The sequence below is a fragment of the Zalophus californianus genome, chromosome 7 (genome assembly GCF_009762305.2).
Source record: "Zalophus californianus isolate mZalCal1 chromosome 7, mZalCal1.pri.v2, whole genome shotgun sequence".
NCBI classification, from domain to species: domain Eukaryota; kingdom Metazoa; phylum Chordata; class Mammalia; order Carnivora; family Otariidae; genus Zalophus; species Zalophus californianus.
In genome coordinates this window covers 45,058,160-45,077,299 of record NC_045601.1, presented here as the reverse complement: position 1 = coordinate 45,077,299, position 19,140 = coordinate 45,058,160, and the positions used below count along the sequence as shown (strand labels likewise).

The window sequence follows — 19,140 nt, the reverse complement described above, 5'->3', positions numbered from 1 at the left end:
AAGATGTCCTTTACCTTAGCTGTCCCCTCTCCCCTCTGTATCCTTGATACCCACTTGACTTCCGTGATCACAGTGGACCTCAAATTATTGACACAATGGCCGAATTCTTAACCCAGTCCTTTAATCAACCTTCTGTTTGCACTGTTGAGACCCTCGTCATTTCCCTGTTTTCACTCTCACCTGGAAGGCGACTGTGTACCCAGGACTCATGCGTTCAAGCTGAAAAGACATCTCCGGGGGAGCCCCATTGATAGCGATCCAGTCTTCAAAAGTTTCATTTGTGTCTGTCTGGTTGGATATTTGGTAGAAAATTTCAAATCTTGTAAACACACCATTTTCATGCTTAGGCTTATTCCATCGAAATTCCACCACAACTTCATTCTGGTTACGGTATTTTCCACTTGGTAATACAAATATCCTAGGGTTCTGTGGTGCCGACGGAACTGCAAAGCAGAGACACAGATAGGGTAGACAAGAATAAAAGGTTGACTTTTTACCATTCATGGTAAGGGTGTGGAGAAAGTTAGTAATAAGTACTTCTCATTCCAGACCATTGAAGTGTATCTATCTTGTTCTTAAAGATCTTCAGGAGAGACTATTCCACAGATTTCTTCAGGAACCTATCCTGATATTTCAGCAAATCTTTCTTATCTTCAACCCAAATCCTTCTTGCCAGCACTTGGGTCCATCTTTCTCATCTATGCCCTGTACAGATGGAGGGTGGCTGGTTCTCCTTACAAAATACAATATTTAGGGACACCTGGGTGGCTCAGTTGGTGGGGCGACTGCCTTCGGCTCAGGTCATGATCCTGGAGTCCCGGGATCAAGTCCCGCATTGGGCTCCCTGCGGGGAGTCTGCTTCTCCCTCTAACCCTCCCCACTCTCAGGTACTCTCTCTCTCAAATAAATAAATAAGTCTTAAAAAAAAATACAATATTTACTCTCATCCTGACACAGTGATTCAGCTGGTGGTGGAAATGGCTGTCACAGGAAGCAAGGCAGGAACTTGGTCCAGCCTTCAGCCAGTTCAGGATATAACATGAGGCATATCACGGATCCAGGCACTCTCACCTTGAACCCTCCCCATCAGGGAGTACCCCCCAGGAGTATGGTTTGTGGTTACCATTAATCCTAGAGTCAAACCAAGCAATTTAGTCTCTCCCAGTCCTTCAACGAATTTCTCTTCCTCTTAATCAAGAGAAATTCCTCTGCCTGATGTCTATGTCATTTCATCCAAGATACCTGTCTCCTTTCTTCAGACTCCTCTACAAGCCCCCCCCCACCCTAATCGCATTGCTGCTTGATGTTCAACACTCACATCATAATACAATCTCCAGGCCTGCTTATGCTGTGCTCACATGGGATACCTTTTCTTGCATCATTCCTCAGAGCCCAGCTAGAATTCGCCCTTCCCAAAGGCCTTCAGCGGCCATACCAGTCCACAAGCACTGCGCTCTCCTAAGAGTGCGGAGGCTGCTTGGTATAAATGAAGCTTTCCGTCTTGTCTATTCGCTCTATGTCATTGCAACTCAGTTCCCACGGCCTCATTTCTACTACCGTTGGAAGCATGTGTTTATCTCTACTGTTTTATGAGCTCCATGAGAGAAAGCACACGTTCTTATTCTTTGTTAAATCCCCTCAAATCTAGTATAGGACTGGCACACAGGAAATGCTTAATAAAGATTTGTCAATTGGAATAATTTCCCTACTATACTGTAAATGTCCTGAAGGCAAAGGCCAGATCTTTTCTTTTCTTTTTATTTTATTGTCCCCAATATCCAGCAGAGGGCTGATGACTCTAGTCCCCAGTGCATCCCCTGACAGATGCAGACAAAGCCATTTCCACAGAAGAATCCGACCACAGCTGACATCCCAAGACAATCTCAAAGAGAGCATACCTGGATCCAAATGCTAACTGCTCCAGAACCTGCCCAGGCTCCACTATGTTCCTGTTATGAGACTCATGGATAAAGATCATTGAAAGAATCTTAGCAGTTAAAAAACCACAGTGGTGAATGGATGTCTACGCTTACTGAGCCCCCAACACCTGCCGGGTCCTGTGCCAATAAGTTGCTATTAAATAAATCAATATGATACTATCCTTGGCCACCATTTGCAGAAATGACTGAATGGAGATTTGATCAAACTACAGCGAAAAGTCTGGATTAAGTCCCAGCCCTGCCACTTAATTGGCTATGTGACATTGGGCAGACACTGGGCTTCTGCTTTCTCATTTGCATAGATGAGATAGTAACACCTGTCCTACCTTCCTCAGAGCAGGGTGAGGGTCAAATGAAAGGATGAAATGATATTTCTGACACATGATAAGTATGCAATAAATGTTTAATAAAGGAGTGATACATATAAATGTGCTTTGCACATTTTATAGCAATATGCATGTAAAGATATGACTAGTATCCTTTTTAAAATATATATACCAAAGAGAAACATTAAATTTAGACATCAGTTATTCACCTATGGAAGATTCTGAGCTACCATCGTGGGAACATCTACCGACATGCCTGCCTTCCATGAAATTGTCTCTGCTGTTATATTCCCATTTTCCTTATCAAGGCTTTCACAAATTTCCTGAAACAGGTTTCTGCATCAGATATATTATGATAATCAAGTGAGACAGTCTCTAAGAAATCCTTGAAATATGCTTTTGGAATAAATTATGCAGATTTATTTTAATGGTGCTATTCTTATCTCCGAAAAGTCATTGAAAGGGTCTTGAATCTAAACACATCTACAAAACTGACAGTTATTTTTAAAAAAATTATTAGCTATTTATTCTAGATCATGGAAAGTGAGGTTTTGCCTTTTGTAGAAGAGATTTTGACCCATGTACCTGTTTCAGGTGCTCGAAGTGACAGAGCTGTTTTGGGGCCTTTTCCCCAGTACGTATAAGGAGTGACAGAGAGATTAAAGAAGGCATAAGGCTCCAGCCCTTCCACAGTAAATACAGGTAAAAGCTGTTGTTCACTAGCCAGGAACTAAAATATAAGAATAAAGCATTATTTTCTTAGTAAGGGAATCATAAAATCCTTTACTCCTGATTAGCTAAAATCCCAAACTCTGGTTCACATGTAAAGTCAAAATGTGCAATTTTGGAAATGCTAATGTTGGTAAGGTCCATGTGGCTCCACATAAACCAGTTAAAATGTATCTAACAAACCAGTTGTTACCACTAACCACAAAATGGTCAGAGACTGGCTATAAACAAGGGTTCTTAGGAAAAATCTTAATAACCAAATGCTATGGGAACAACAAAGGAAATAGACGGCCTTGGCTAAATGAAGGAAGCACAAATCAGTGCAGGCAGGGCTGATGCAGATGGTACAGACTGCTTGAAAAATGGAAGCTACTAGAACCAACACTATACCTTAGAATGAGAACTGAATTCCACACTGTAGAAAATTACACCCCAATCCACTGCAGGGGGAGCATTCCACAGGATTTGAAAACTTGAAGCATTCCCTTCGATTCTAAATGAAGACTCTTGAACAGAATCTGGGATGACCTTGGGGGTAATGGAAAAGTTGCCTATGGGATGAAAAGAAAGAATAGAGGGGAAAAGAATTTAAGATTCTCAATCATCAGAGAAAACATGGAACATTAATAGAAATTACTAATAATTGGGACCAAAACAAAGTTTCCCTTTCCTTTAATATATCCTGAAATTTTTCTTTTTCTGACTGTTACATGCTGCAAATTTGGGTTAAGAGTAAACTGACTGCAAGCAAACCAATGGAAACTACTAAAGCCTTTTTCTTTTAAAAACATAATTGTTAAGAAAAAATCCCACCAAACATTTGTTTACAAAAAGTTTGGAGGAGAGAGGGTAAGCAGGAATAAAATCTTGTACCTGGCAGAGGCTTGAGGGACGTCTGAATAATCGTGAACTGATTAAATTTGGCTGGTTCCAAAACAGAGACACTGGCTCTCTGACTTATTTCCTGAGCTGTGATAATCCTAAAGCCATTGATCCAGAAGAGTCGACCACTATAGTACATCAGTGTATTTTGGGAAATTTCCGAAGTACTCCAGGCTGCAAATTCTGTGATGTCGGTCTCCCCAGAGCTGTGAAAACATGACACCAATTACCATGTGTACCTAACGTGGGGAGGGGGGAGGGCTGGTACATGCTAGTACTGGAGAGATTATGTGTTTGTGAGAGTGTGTGTTTGTGTATACAAGAACAAAAATCATTATCAATGACAACAATAGAACATTATCAATAATCATTGCTATTTTTAGTTCCATAGAAAGTTGATTTTTTACATTTTTGTTAAAGTATACCTAAAGCAAATTTTCTAGGACTTTTCTTATTGTGATATTGCAATGGCAAGAGGATACACAGATTTTAATACTTTTGATTCTTGGAAGTACCCTGAATATTGACTGCTTTCTCCTCACCGAGCCGTGCCTCCCTCCTATACTTGGTTAGTCACCTTCCCTATTTGCCATTCATCATTCTAGCCTGTTTGGTCCTTCACTTTATACTACTCACAACTGTTGCTTCAATGATACTTATTAAGCTCTTCAGCTTATTCAAAATGCTTCTTTTCAGACTGGGGGATTCAAGTTAACAGACTATTACTTAAACTGATTTTATAGTTTTTTCTTGATGACAGAATTTTACAATGATTTTTATTTAAAAATCCACTTAGTGGTTTCTCAAATTACTCCAGTTGCCTAGTACTCAATAAATAGAAACTATCTCAAAGATGTTCAGCCTTTTGAAGCAGTGGTTTGACTTTTTTTTTTTGATTATTTCTCTGAAGCATTTTAGAGTGTTGACATGTCCCTCTTTAGAAAAGTATGAAGTATGGCATTTAAAATGAAAATACATAAAAATTTTGATTTGTAAATTTCATAATACCTCCTTGACAAAACTGAAACCATTCGCTCTAAGAGGACCATAACTGGAAATTGGGAACCTTGTAAAGAAGTATATTCACGAAGACTATTCCCATCATCCTTTTTCTAGTAAAATACTCTATTCATACCAACACGGTTCTGAAGACAGTATCTGATTTGCCTTTTGGACTTTCACCCACTTGTCTAATTTTACACCTTGTTATTTCTATTTCTCATTAGAACTTTCCAGTAACCTTGTGAAATGCATAAAACCAAATTCCAAATGGAAGGAACCTCACCAGGCAGGATGCATGTGGTCTGAAGAGGCTAGCCTCTTCTGGACCACCCACAGAGCTCCTGCAGCCTGTATCCTGTGAACCCGTTTGTGTTAGTTTTGCTCACCAGGTTGTTCGTTTCAACATTCCCCAAATAGTCTCCAGGGCAGAGGATTTCCCCATGGGGTGAGACTGGATATCCCTTAGCTGTTACTGGCTTGGATTGCCCCTCATTTCCAGCTGAAGACTCCTCCCCTGTAAAAATCTCCTGAGCTAACCAGAAAATTCTTGACCTCCAATGTTCACAGCACAACTTCAGCAAAACCTCTTCACTTTCAGGAGGTCAGTATGGGGCTTCTTTCCATGTGGAATTTTAAACCTTCAGCCCTCAGCAATAAGTGACGTTGGATTTAAATCAAAGCTCAACAAAAAAGTCATAAAAAGACAAACTCTTCCATGATGCTATGAGGTTGTGTATAGAGGTCAGCTGAGGTTACTAGGCTGAGGGTTCACTCATTTACTCATTCATTCAACAAATGTTCTGTGCCTGCTTCTGTGTTAGCCACCAGGAATGCAGTGGTAAATAAGACAAATACAATCCCTGCCCTCATAGAATACACAGGCTAGGAGAAAAGGCAGTCTGGTAGACACTGCTGAACATCACGGTAAGAAGAAAGGTAGAGTGGATTCCTTAAAAGGAGACATACTGGAGTCTGGTCAGAAAAAAGTGCTTCCTAAAGAACAGTGTTTAAACTGAGCCATGGAGACGGAATACCAGTTAACCAAAGGAACAGAGTCTGTGTCTTAAGATGTATTTGTCGAAACTGATACACTGGAATACTGAAGAATCTGAGCATCTCGTATTATGTATATTACACTTAATTTTATTTTATCTTTTTTAAAGATTTTATTTATTTATTTGTTAGAGAGAGAGAGAGAGAGAGGCAGGCAAAGAGAGAAGCAGACTCCCCACTGAGCAAGGAGCCTGATGTGGGGCTGGATCCCAGGACCCTGGGATCATGACCTGAACCGAAGGCAAACGCTTAACAACTGAGCCACCCAGGCAGCCCTACACTTAATTTTAAAAAGCAAAAATGTGTAAAAAAAAAGAAAGTATAGGAAAAAAAAAACAAACAACCTCAACAGCACTATTACGGAAGACGTGGTGACGCCGAGAGAACTGGGGGCTTAGTTTGAGGACACAGATTGAGAGAATAATTCATGTGCTTCTTTCCACTCCAGTTTTCATGTGTGCCAGACAGGATGATTTCTGCCTAACTCCATCATGTACACTCTACTTTGTTAAGAAGAGGAAAAAACACATCTATCCATTTCCTGAGCTCTCGAGAAGCATTCTTCTCAGTGTCTTCACCGTACTTTTTCTACCCCATCACAGGATTCACCATATTCCACTGTAAGTAGTTGTTTACAAACCTATCTTACTCCACAAGCACCATGTCTGTAGAAACAGTGGGTAATTAGTAAATGTTTATTGGAAGAATAAATGAATTTCCATGCATTATCACATAACTGAGGGGGTAAGTCATTCTCATTCTTAACCAATTGTTTTCAAGGGCGATTACTCACCTCTGCCCCCGAAGAACAGCTGCGTACAGGTGAATACACTGACTGTCTTGAACCAACCAATACAGGAGCCCATCGCTAAGGTCTAAAGTTAAAGCAATTACCTAAATAGAAAATAAGGTAAGAAAAGGAATCAAATACATGTTTGGAGGATCCCTTTGTGAATAAGTCACACTTAGGCTATAGAGTTCTCTTTAATATCCTCTTTGGAATAATAAACTCAGTGATTTTTACCTTTCACTGAATATCAAAATTACATGAGTGTGCCTGTTGCTATGCAATTTGGTTATAGACACTGGTTTCCTAAAAATCCTCAAGAAGCAGGGACTCTGGTGGTTCTCAGAGTATGATTCTTGGACCTGCAGCATCAGCATCACCTGGAAACTTAACACAAATTCTCAGCCACATTTCAGGTCCTACTGAATCAGGAACTTTGAGCCACTGTGTCAAGCCTTGCCTAAAGCTAGCCATAACTTTGGACTCTGGCCGCCTCAGCCAATGAATTTCATTGTTGTTTAAATCTGTTGTTCTCAAACATGGATGCACATTAGAATCACCTGTTGAGTTCTTTAAACCCCCTCAATGCCCAGAGTGCCTCCTATTAAATTATAATCTCTGGAGATGGAACCCAGTTTCCAGTGTGTTTTCAAATTCTCCGGATAATTCTAATATGTCATCAAGCTTGAGAACCAATGTCTTAAGCCATTTTAAATTATATTTTCTGTTAATTACAACCAAAATGTCCTGACACATTTAAAAAAATATAATACACACCGGGTTTTTATGTGTTATAGTTAAATAGAGTCATGTACATATGAAGTTCTATTTCCAACTAACACCTGAAAACCACTCCTTACTAATCTTCCCTCGTCTTCTTGTTACAGTGCCTGTCTTAACTTTATGTCTGGCTGTCTAGGTGAGGCCTGAGAAAAGTCTGCTTCTCCTATGACATAGACTAAATGGGTAGAAGTTACAATCCAAAGGAACACTTTTGCTTTCTTTGGCGTTAGAGGTAATTTTCAAATAAGCTGAGATTGCCAGGTGCCTGACCTCAGTGATGGACTGTTTCTAGAGCAGACCTAGAGGCTAAGAGGGATCAAGGATTAAAGTTGACAACTACAGGGCGCCTGGGTGGCTCAGTTGGTTAGGCGACTGCCTTCGGCTCAGATCATGATCCTGGAGTCCAGGGATCGAGTCCAGGGATCGAGTCCCGGGTCGGGCTCCTTGCTCAGCGGGGAGTCTGCTTCTCCTTCTGACCCTCTTCCCTCTCATGCTCTCTGGCTCTCATTCTCTCTCTCTCAAATAAATAAATAAAATCTTAAAAAAACATTAAAAAAAGTTGACGACTACATCTTTAACGAGACACTGCAGCATACAAAAATAATGAGCCAGTGAAAAGTGTACAAAAAGAATACAGCAAGCTATCCAAGAACTAAAAATTCTTGCTGACAGGTGCCCCAAGGCCTGCTACAAAGGCACATTCACTGCAAAAGCTCCAGCTGTCATATACATCACAGCCTTCTGTCTTCAAGGAAACTCAACCTACTCCTTTCCCACAAAATAAAAATAAATAAATAAATAAACACTGTTCTAGCAATCCCCAGCCCTTGGGGAGTGGTATCACGGCCTTGCCTCAGGCTAAAAGAAACGTATTGACTATTGTTTCAGTTAAAGTGAAATCGGGTTAATCTTGTTTGGTTATTTATAATGAGATGCACTCGAGTTTTCCAAATTATGAAGGCTCTTTTATCTCTTAGAGAAGAATATTTTACAACTCCTTGTTCTGGAATACAACAAACTATTTGAGCTGTAAGTAAAATTCAGGTGTTGGTTACCGCATTCTTTTGCATCAGTCATTTGGGCCCCTATTTAAACAGAACCAGAGGATGTTCCGTTAGTCTTTGGTAACCATTGTTATGTCTAATAACGCCCATGCCTTGGAAATAATCCCTTTGATCGAAACTAAAAGCTTGAGGTTTAATCCTGTGGTAAAATGTACTATGTACTAGGCGCCCACCCAATCCATCAGATGTGGCGAATGCTATCTGTTCACTTTAGAGGAATATCTCACAGCATTCCCCCCTTGAATCACATAAAAATCAGGTCTTTCTCTAAGGATTTGGCTGACTACTTTATTATACCTGTTGAATGCAAAGTATCTCATGACTCCATGATAAATCCATGAGTAACATATGAAGGAATGACAGTGAAATGGAGAGTTTTGCGCTGTGCAAAATGCGTTACCTTCAAAACACCCACTAGCTTTAATGGAAGCAGATGGGTAAGACATCAAACCATGGACCCAGAACGCAGATTTGTACAAGCAGCAACACTCACCAGCCCGTGAGAGGATTTGGAGTGGGGATTTAAGGAATGGTTTGTTTCCCCAAACATGATGAGTAATCCAATTTTTCACTCATTTTCAGGAAAGTCCCCAGCGCCACTACAGAACTTTCCTGAGTGATGATGTCTCAAATGACCAGATTGGAGCAGTGAGGGAGATTACTGACAAAGCCCCAGAAATAGATAGAAAGTTACTCCTGAGATAATATTAACTTTAATATGCTTTTACAAAAATAAAAGTGCTCTGCCCTAACACTTACTATTGAGACATAAAAAATATACTCTCCTGTATTCAGACTCAAGTGGCTCCAAAATAGAATTAAGGAATGTTTTCATGATTTGACAGGAATGATTAATCTCAGGATATGTGTATAAGTCTTTATTTCTTTTAAATATCTGTGCTATAATCTGTATATGCAAATAAGGTCTTTGAAATACCCTAGGAATTACAGCCCACGTATCCTGAAATTGGAGATCATGTGACTCACAATTTGTTTACAAATGATCTGGCATATCTATAGTATGTGTATTTTGCCTCTATTGGCAGACAAAAAAAATGATTAAAAAAATAAGAAAAATTGTAAGGCATATCTTAGGTTGAAATAGTATGAATGCTTTATTTCTTTTTCATGATTTTCTGTGATTTCTAAATTCCTACAGCAAACATATATTACCGTTATGATCAGGAAACACAAAATTCAGATATTTCGATGAATAACTACAGGGTCTCAAGAATATAGGTATTGTTTCTAGAAGTTGAGGATCAAGAAAAATATGTATTGCTTCTAGAATTTGAGGATCAAGAAAATGAAAGTAACGTGTGTTTAGATATATTCCTATATTAGGTGTGTTTTTCAGATTTAGATACGGTGATAAGAACTTAACTATTGAGTGGTTACCATGTGCCTGGAACTATTCTCAGTACCTCCCATTAATTATCTCATTTAATCTTTGCAACAACCCTAAGAGGTAGGACAATTGCTAATATTCCCATTTTTCAGATAAGGAAACAAAGAGAAGTCAAATACTTTGCCTAGGAGTCACACAGTTTTTAGAGCAGTCAGTACCCAAAATTGATCGAATATAATAAACCATCTAAGCAATCTGTACCCAAAATTGATGGAAAATAATAAAACATCTAATTATTACCCAACAAGAAGCTCTAAAATATTCAATACAATTCCTAAGGACTCTAAAAACAGTCAGAAATTAAAATGCTTTTAAGTGCGGGTCCATTCAAGATAAAGCAAATTACAAAATTCTCCATATTGTATTTTAATTTATTTAATCCATTATGACAATTAAATGAGACTTAGAGAAATTTCGGTTATACCGACATCCTGACAGTATTTCCTTTCAGATTCTACCAGAAACAGTATTGTCCTAACTATACAGTAGCACGACTTAATATTAGTAAATGATCAGATCTTATTTTTAATTCATCACCTTTTTCCCAGAAATCCAAGGCTGTGCCTGTAGTACCAGGGAACTTTCTCCATTTAGCCTGGTGCTTTCCACTGAGTATAGTGTGGTCCAATAGAGATAACCTCCAATTGAATCCACCACCATGTCATTCACCAACAACTTCACATGAGTCACAATGTCTGTGTGCCCTGTCAACAGAGACTGCCTTTGTATCTATAAAACATAATTATACGGTCGGTTAATAATTTTCACATGCCATGGTTATTTCTGAGTAGTTTTTTGCAATCATTAGTAAATTGCTGCATTCATCCAAGCATGAATATTTATTAGCACTATCTGCTGGGTAGTGTGCATACCCTTGGGAGCATAATAGTCATGGGGAACACCCTCGTGGAGCTCATCTCTTTTCATGACTCTAGAAAAAAGGGAGGCGAATTGATTTTGAGTTAAAATACTTACTTTGCCTAATCATACAACCAGACAATTGAAACACTGCCAGGTAAGAATGCATTGCATTGGACTCTTGAGGAAATGTATACATCCTGATAAATGATGACCTCTCTCCTTGCTCATCTCTATCAGTATATTTCTCTGATATTAATTACTGCCATTACCGCGTACCTATTATGTATCAGGCAGTGTATATTTTTATCTTTAAAATATTAGCTTTTGTAACCCTAACATTATAAAGGATTTCTATCACAGGTTAACTGGGTTCAAAGAAGCTAAGTAATTTTTCCTGAAGTTAAGCAGTTTTGTTAGAGATAGAGCAAATTACTTGAAAGCAGTTTTTTTTACATCCGCTTTTCCACTTCCTCCTTCAAAACTATTTTTTTTTTAAAGATTTTATTTATTTGAGAGAGAGAGAATGAGAGATAGAGAGCACGAGAGGGAAGAGGGTCAGAGGGAGAAGCAGACTCCCCGCTGAGCAGGGAGCCCGATGTGGGACTCGATCCTGGGACTCCAGGATCATGACCTGAGCCGAAGGCAGTCACTTAACCAACTGAGCCACCCAGGCGCCCCCTTCAAAACTATTTTTAAACTAATCCACTTCAGGGAGTATTCTCAGATTTACCCCACTCAACTCCATTCCACCTGGATAACATTGGCACTTATGAATTCAAGCTATACCACATTGCTTTGTCTCTAAACACATTGCTTTGTATGCTTCTTCTATTATCATATATAGGTATTTTATCTCATCAAAAGAACAAGGACGAGTAGCAGTGATTTACACAACACTGAACATACTAAAAAACAGTGTACTTTATACAATAAAAGGGTGAATTTTGTTGTATGTGAATTGTATCTCATAAAGTTGAATTTTTAAAACAGATACATGTCTACTATTTACTTTATATTCCCTACTATGCCTGTCCTCACGGCTCTCAACACATTGGTAATAGATAAATGATTGTTGAATGAATAAATGAATGGACAATTAGTGCCCTTCTGATTAGAAAATGATTCCAGTACCATATTTCTGGATCTGTTAGACCAGTATTCTCATCATTAACCATCCTTCTCTTAGAAGTGTACCACTACACAGATGTGCAGGATGTCTTCATTTTGCATCCAGCCACACTTTCCACTCACTCCACCTGACTCTGTGTGCCCGGAGCCTGGTGCTCTAGACTGCATCAGTCGGACTCATTCTCTGGCATCCAGTGACATTCAGCCAATGGAAGCACTAGCAGAAGATCGGAGGGCAGAAAGAAAGAAGGATTGGGGTCCTTATACCCCCAGGTCACTCCTTGGCAGACCGTACTTTCTGACAGTGGCTGGGTTTCATGTCAGCAGCTTCTACAGGTATAGCCCTCACCAGATTCTTCCCCTACAGCCCCTTGCCCTCATATGCCTGAAGGTGGTTATATACTCCCACACTTACTAGCCCGGGGCATGCTTCACCATCCTTTGCTCATTTTCCTTAGCCCTCTCCACACCTTTGAAAATAGTCCCTTCATTGGGTTTCCTTTAATCATGCCTTTGGAGTGTGTCATCTTCCTCCAGGACATTGACCCTCAGGTGAACATTTTCATATATTGAAGATATTGAAAATCTAGAACTAGTATACCAAAACAGCAACATAAAGCTTCCTTCACATATAAATCCCTTTTAAATAAAAAGTAAGTAGGTTTGAGGACAAATATTAAATAACAGCATAGGTGGTATACAAATATGAAAAAAAATCATGAAAATGACATGTAAGTCACTGGAGGGTGGGTATTGTGCTAGAGCATCCAGAATGCTGAGCTTTAACTTACCACATATGTCTTTCCAGCCCAGTAGAGAAATTGACCCAGCCAATCAAAAGCTAAAGCCCCTGCTCCTGCAATGTTGGATATGTGATAATTTTCTGAGATATCCGTCCCATTCAGCAGCCACACGTAAACATCACCTTTCATGTCGCTGTAGTAGAGGCTGTTGTTATACCAATCCATGTCTCAAAACAAAGTGAATTGGTAGCAGTTATTTCTCATGCATGCCAGCATAAACGTGGTGAGTCAACAAATCACACATGCACCTCCATATAATTTTAGAGTGCATACTAACATGACATTCATTAGAACTTCAGGGATCTGTCAAGAATGTTTCAATAATGTTCTCTCAACATCTCAACCCCTGGGACTAGGGAGAGGGATTAATATTCACTGAGACCCTCCTCTTTGCCAAACATTTTCCCAGGCACTTAACAGATAACACTTAAATCTGATAACAAAGGTTGAAAAAAGGAATTATCCCCATTTTTGACTTGGTGAACCTGAGACTCAGTGAGATTATCTATTCTGCCCAAGGCCTCGCAGATGAAAACAGTAGGAGCCCAGATTCAAGACAACTCCAAAGCATAATTCTTTCTACTATGACCACACTACCTCCTAAGTCCGAGTCCTACGTTGGTCAGAAATGCTGCTGTACTTTCAGCGGCCCAGCAAATCTAACAAATAATTCACATAATTATAGAAGATGTCATCTGCAGGAAAGCTCACTGATGCACCATCTCACAATGAAAACTTTCCTTCATCCTAAGGTCTTCTAGGCAAAATTACCCACTTATTACTTAATAATCCTCTTTGTCAAGAAATTATTTCTTCCACTTTACTTAGAACTTTGTGCAACCATTCCTTGCTTCAGTCTTATAGCAAACATAGTAAGTTACTTAAGTGTAGCTATGTTAGTGGAACCAGATAGGCTGTTATCTCGAGCTAACATTGAGAGGTTCAAATACAGAACTATATCAAAGCCTTACTGAAATGGGCATAAATCAATAAATAGCCTCACATTTTGTGAAATGATAAATAGCATCCATACTGGAGAACTGATATTTTCTTAACGGCATCACTGGCAGTGTAGTTCAGTCCATGTTTTTTTCCTTTCATTATTGCCCTAATACCAAAACATTCAATTCTTTGGATGTATTGAAGAGCTTAGGAATTCTTATATGTAGAAACCTGACATCCAAGTGAACAAGGATTGGGTGTTTACCTGACACATTTCCTATATCAGAGGATAAGAATTTTCCTGGGCCAAAGCTATTCAGTGGCTTACTCCAAAGACCATCTTCTTTCACAGCCATGATAAATGGTGGTTCTGAAGCTGTTTGGTGAAAAAGAAATTAAAAGAAATATCACAGAAAACACATGTTTTAAGGTACACATCTTATACCCTAAGATTTCCTTTATAAAGTAAAAGACTATCGATAATTTAAAAAATACCATGGAAGGATATGAGTGATTACAACTGCTTAACAGAATTCTCTATCATGTTAAACATATTTCCTGATTATTACACAAATAATTGAAATTGAATGTGAAGAGAAATGTGTGGTGATGCTACCTCTATAGCAATGTCATGGTCCTGGCATGATCTCCCCTCCCCCTTTGGCTATCGGTTGCCATGATTTCATGCAGAGCACCCGGAAGTCATCATGATAACAACAGCAGCATAAATGGTATAATTCTCTTTCCATGTTCTTTCAGCCAAGAGGGTGGAGTTCAGCATAACTCACAGCCCCTCAACTTCTCTCACCATGACCTTCAGAGTTCAAGGGGTATTATTGCTTCATAAACCATGAGAAAGAAGAAAGCCATAAAGAAAAGGAAAATTATATTGTTTCCTCAAAAATATCTTCAAAAGGTTAAGATAACAATTTAGAAACGTAAATTAAATATCACACAATGCTTTATTTGCTTTCTTCATCCAGATAATAAACATATACTCCAAGAAATCCATGCATCCTCATTCCAGTTTCTTTACCACATTGGAGTTGAGGAACTCTTAAGGACACAGGGAATAAACCTATGTTGTCAGAATTACTCCCTAAATCAAGAACATGTTCTCACCTGGCACCAGGGTAGTACCCACCGAAGGCTCTGACCAAGGGCCTGGCCCCTTGGGAGAACTGGCTCTCACAGAAATCTTGTATCTTGTAGCACTCTGCAGCTCAGACACATGAAGCACGGTCCCACTGATGTTCGAGAAAACGTGAGTGATTTCAGGAAAATCTTGGGTTGATACTTTTACCTCATAAATCCAGTTCTGCCAGGCAGAAGGGCCTAATCAGAAGAGTTAAACCGTATTACTCACCAGGATGAGACAGGCAAGGGCAAACAAAAGGTTGTCAGTGAATTCATCTACAGCTTCATCTTGAGTAGAAGGGTAATTGGGCAGTAAAACATGCTACCCTGCTAGTCATCAGGGTTGGTCTGACGACACGACTAGGACTCTGTCCATTCCAGCCATGCCATAGTTTGTGCTCCATCAAAGGAGACATCATTTCCAACAAATCAGAGTCAAAGCAACATGTGTGGTTGTATAAAATTATCAGAGCCGTGTCAAATAACACCCAGGTGTAACCAGCCTCCGAATAAACAAATGTTTAATGATGAATCTCTAATATAACTCTCAGTGTTTGTACAGTATCTTCCTTCTAGAAGCCCAAACTATACAAAACCAAACAACAACAACAAAAACTGCCTCTAGAGCAGTGGAAATATACAGCAAATAGGCATAATTAGCTTTGTCTTCAAGTTAAAAAATAGCCCATGTTTGCTAAATACGCTAGGACCAGGAGTTGGCAAACTACAGCCCACAGGCCAAAACTGGCCCACTGCCTGTTTTTGTATATAAAATTGTACTGGAACGGCACAGTTCCTCATCTACATATAATCTAGGGATATTTACACACTGCAACGACAGACTTGAGTAGTTGTGACAGACCATATGGCCCACAGAGCTGAGCATATGTACTATCTAGCCCTTCCTTTATACAAAACGTTTGCCGACCTCTATGCTAGATACTGCCCTAAGTGTTCTACTGATGCATCTTAATTCATTCTGTGTGACAATCCGAATGAAAGATATAATTAACGCTCCCATTTTCTAGGAGTGAAAACCAATGCACGGAGCAGTTAAGTAATAAGCCCAGGATCATTCTACTAATAAATGACAAGACCAGCCTTTGAACCCATGCAGGCTGGCTCCAAAGTCCACCTGCTTATCCTCCACACACACTGCCTGTCCGGAGACAGAAGTTCAAGTTCAGAGAGTTTTAGGAAGTTGCTCCATTCATGCAAGGTCTGGATGGATACAAATCTCAACCCACCTGCTCTATCCCTCTGGCTACCATATTCACCCAGACCAGAATGTCAGTGCCTGGCTCCCAGTAGACATTCAGTAAATGTTCCAACTATTGTGTTGGGATATACACAAGAAATATAGAGATGCTCCTAGTGCAAAACTAATAAATGCAGAACAAATGTCTAAGCACTTTTTCTGGAGCTAAATAACACTTCTGGTTGATGACTGAATAATCACATACAGGTTCTCAAAATTGAGTCGCGATGCCAAGCAATTCAAACTTTCCTCCTTCCAGCAACACTGGGGAGGGGGCACTTACTGGCTCCGATGGCGAAGGCAGGGGGCTTCCACTGAACCAGGGCCTGGTGGGAGCCAAAGAGCACGGAGAGCTGCTGTGGGCGGCCCGGCAGGGGGTACGGCTGAGCGTAGGAGCCGAAGATGACCAGGTTACCAAATCCAAACTCTTCTATGTGACTCAGGTCACATCCCACGATGAACTCATTAAAAGACAGAGAGTCCTGCTGGAAAACGGCCTTGCCATCTGTGACAAGGAAGTCGTTGTTTTCACAAGCAAAGCTCTTCACATCAGCAAAGGAGACATGAGCTAGGACAAGATGGGAAGCAGAGCCGTCCAGAAATGTTGACATGAAGACATGAGCGGTGTCATTGAAGTAAATGATTCGTTTGGACTGTGGCTTCACTGCAAAGTCCTTTAACGTGCAACTCTCCACAATATGTAGGGCTTCTGAGTCCCGACCGGATGGCACGGGGAGATCTACTCTATAAATGCCGTCTTTCAGGAGATAAAAGACATACCTGACATGGGATCAAAAGAAGCCTGGTGTGATCCAGTGCAACCTGCTTTGTCCTGTGATGCAATAAGAACCATATTTCTCACCAGTCGCTAAGCACTGGGTGTCCCAAGGTACACAAGGGTAAAGGTACTCACTAAAGCTATGTACTATTCATTTAAGTTAGAAGCTGGAACATTGGAAAATTTCAGCCTCGCTTACAATGCTTTGTCTTCCAATTATATATGTGACTATAAGGAATCAGAATTTAAGAGCAGAAAAGGTCTTTAAGATTTTCTAACAAAGCCTACTTTTAAAGGAAAGCATAGTATATAAAAATGACATGGCTAAACATGTTATTTATTGAAAACACTTTTCTCCAAAATGCACATATTCTTAAATCTAATTCTTTCTATACATTTTCCCATGCATTGTGAAGGATAAAATAGAAGAAAGCAAAAACGTTTAACCCATTTTTCGAAACCACTTATTATTTCACTATAAATATCTAGCAAAACTACCTTGCACTTTGTAGTGGACTAGGTTTTTTTTTTAATATTTACAATTAAGTGGGACAATAGAGCTACCATTTTACAAATCATGAAGAAATATCCCACAACACAGCAAAACAGCTGGGATGGACCACCCAGCAGTTAGAAGAAACCAGTGAAAGAATTTTGTATAATAAACCACCTAACTTGGAGCCAAATCTCATGGTAACAGTACACATGGATTTTTAATAATGAAACAGAAAACACCACCAAAATATTTCATTGATAAACCAAATCTACAAATAGAATTTTAACTAAAACATAAAACTGTTAATTTGGATGAAGCTAATTTAGAATTTGTGATCATGGAGACAGATGCTAACACAAGTACACTTCTCCTGGGTCATCTGGGGGCTCAGTCAGTTAAGCATCTGACTCTCAATCTTGGCTCAGGTCATGATCTCAGAGATCAAGTCTCGAGTTGGGCTCCACATTGGGCACGGAGAGTGCTTAAGATTCTCTCTCTCCCTCTCCCTTTGCCCCAGCCCATCCCTCTCTCCCTCTCTCAAAAAAAAAAAAAAAAAAAGTATACTTCTGCTTAGCAAATCTTTCTTATCACAACCCCATGGATTGACAGGATTCCAACCTCTCATCGTCACAACTGTCAAATTATTTTCCTTGTCCTATTCAGTCCCACCCTTGTTCTCTTTGACGACTATTCCAAATCTTAATCAATATGCTCAACCCCTGTGCTACAATAATATCCTGAAATATAAACTCCATGTTGAGATGTGAACCTATGTTCTTTTTCTTAAGAGAGAGTTGTAGCAGGCAAAAAGCAGAAACAACTTGGCTCTTAACTGTCTGCTTTAATTTCCCAAGTTCAAAGCTATTAATGGAACATAGAGGGACTTCAGAGTAGACAAGAGGAAGAAGATTACAATCCTTGGACTGCAGCAGAGAGAGGACAGGTTTTTAACCCTCATTGCCACTTTGGAGCAGAAAGAAAGGAGAGGGAAGGTGCACAGAGCTGGGCTGTGGAGGAAAGAGGGCAGAGGTGAGTAGGAGAAGAAGCAGGATAGGGGAAGAAGGGAAGGTTCAGAGTAAGTACAAACTCAGTGAGTGAATAATTCAACGGTGCAAAATAACAGCAGAGAGGAAACCACTCCTCATGCCAGTAGAATAAGTGATTCACACATCTGACATTCCTTAGGGACACTATATACAAAGTGCTGCTAAAAGGTATATGCTGTTTTTTTTTAATTATGTTATGTTAATCACCATACATTACATCATTAGTTTTTGGTGTAGTGTTCCATGATTCAGTGTTTGCATATAACACCCAGTGCCCCATGCAGTACATGCCCTCTTTAATACCCATCACCAGGCTAACCCATCCCCCCAACCCCTCCCCTCTAGAACCCTCAGCTTGTTTCTCAGAGTCCATAGTCACTCATGGATCATCTCCCCCTCCGATTTTCCCCCCTTCGTTTTTCCCTTCCTACTATCATCTTCTTTTTTTTAACATATAATGTATTATTTGTTTCAGAGGTACAGATCTGTGATTCAACAGTCTTAAACAATTCACAGCGCTCACCATAGCACATACCCTCCCCAACGTCTATCACCCAGCCACCCCATCCCTCTCACCCCCCACCACTCCAGCAACCCTCAATTTGTTTCCTGAGATTAAGAATTCCTCATATCAGTGAGATCATATGATACATGTCTTTCTCTGATTGACTTATTTCGCTCAGCATAATACCCTCCAGTTCCATCCACGTTGTTGCA

The 19,140-nt window shown here is 39.8% G+C and overlaps 1 protein-coding gene across 8 annotated transcripts in view; it reads right to left on the bottom strand.

Moving 5' to 3' along the window:
* ROS1 (ROS proto-oncogene 1, receptor tyrosine kinase) overlaps positions 1–19,140 on the bottom strand; it is a 108,094-nt gene that overhangs the window by 58,161 nt on the left and 30,793 nt on the right. For all 8 annotated transcript variants that reach the window (XR_003521541.1, XR_003521542.1, XM_027602924.1 and 5 more), the window contains 10 exons: positions 16,387–16,883; positions 14,831–15,043; positions 13,974–14,084; positions 12,755–12,933; positions 10,512–10,703; positions 6,726–6,826; positions 3,869–4,083; positions 3,386–3,546; positions 2,852–2,996; positions 181–443 (listed from right to left, as the gene is read on the bottom strand). Coding sequence is in view for 6 of the 8 variants with exons in the window: in XM_027602924.1 (XP_027458725.1) it covers positions 181–443; positions 2,852–2,996; positions 3,386–3,546; positions 3,869–4,083; positions 6,726–6,826; positions 10,512–10,703; positions 12,755–12,933; positions 13,974–14,084; positions 14,831–15,043; positions 16,387–16,883 (2,077 nt within the window). In the remaining 2 variants the exon portion in view is untranslated. The remainder of the gene's footprint in view (positions 1–180; positions 444–2,851; positions 2,997–3,385; positions 3,547–3,868; positions 4,084–6,725; positions 6,827–10,511; positions 10,704–12,754; positions 12,934–13,973; positions 14,085–14,830; positions 15,044–16,386; positions 16,884–19,140) is intronic.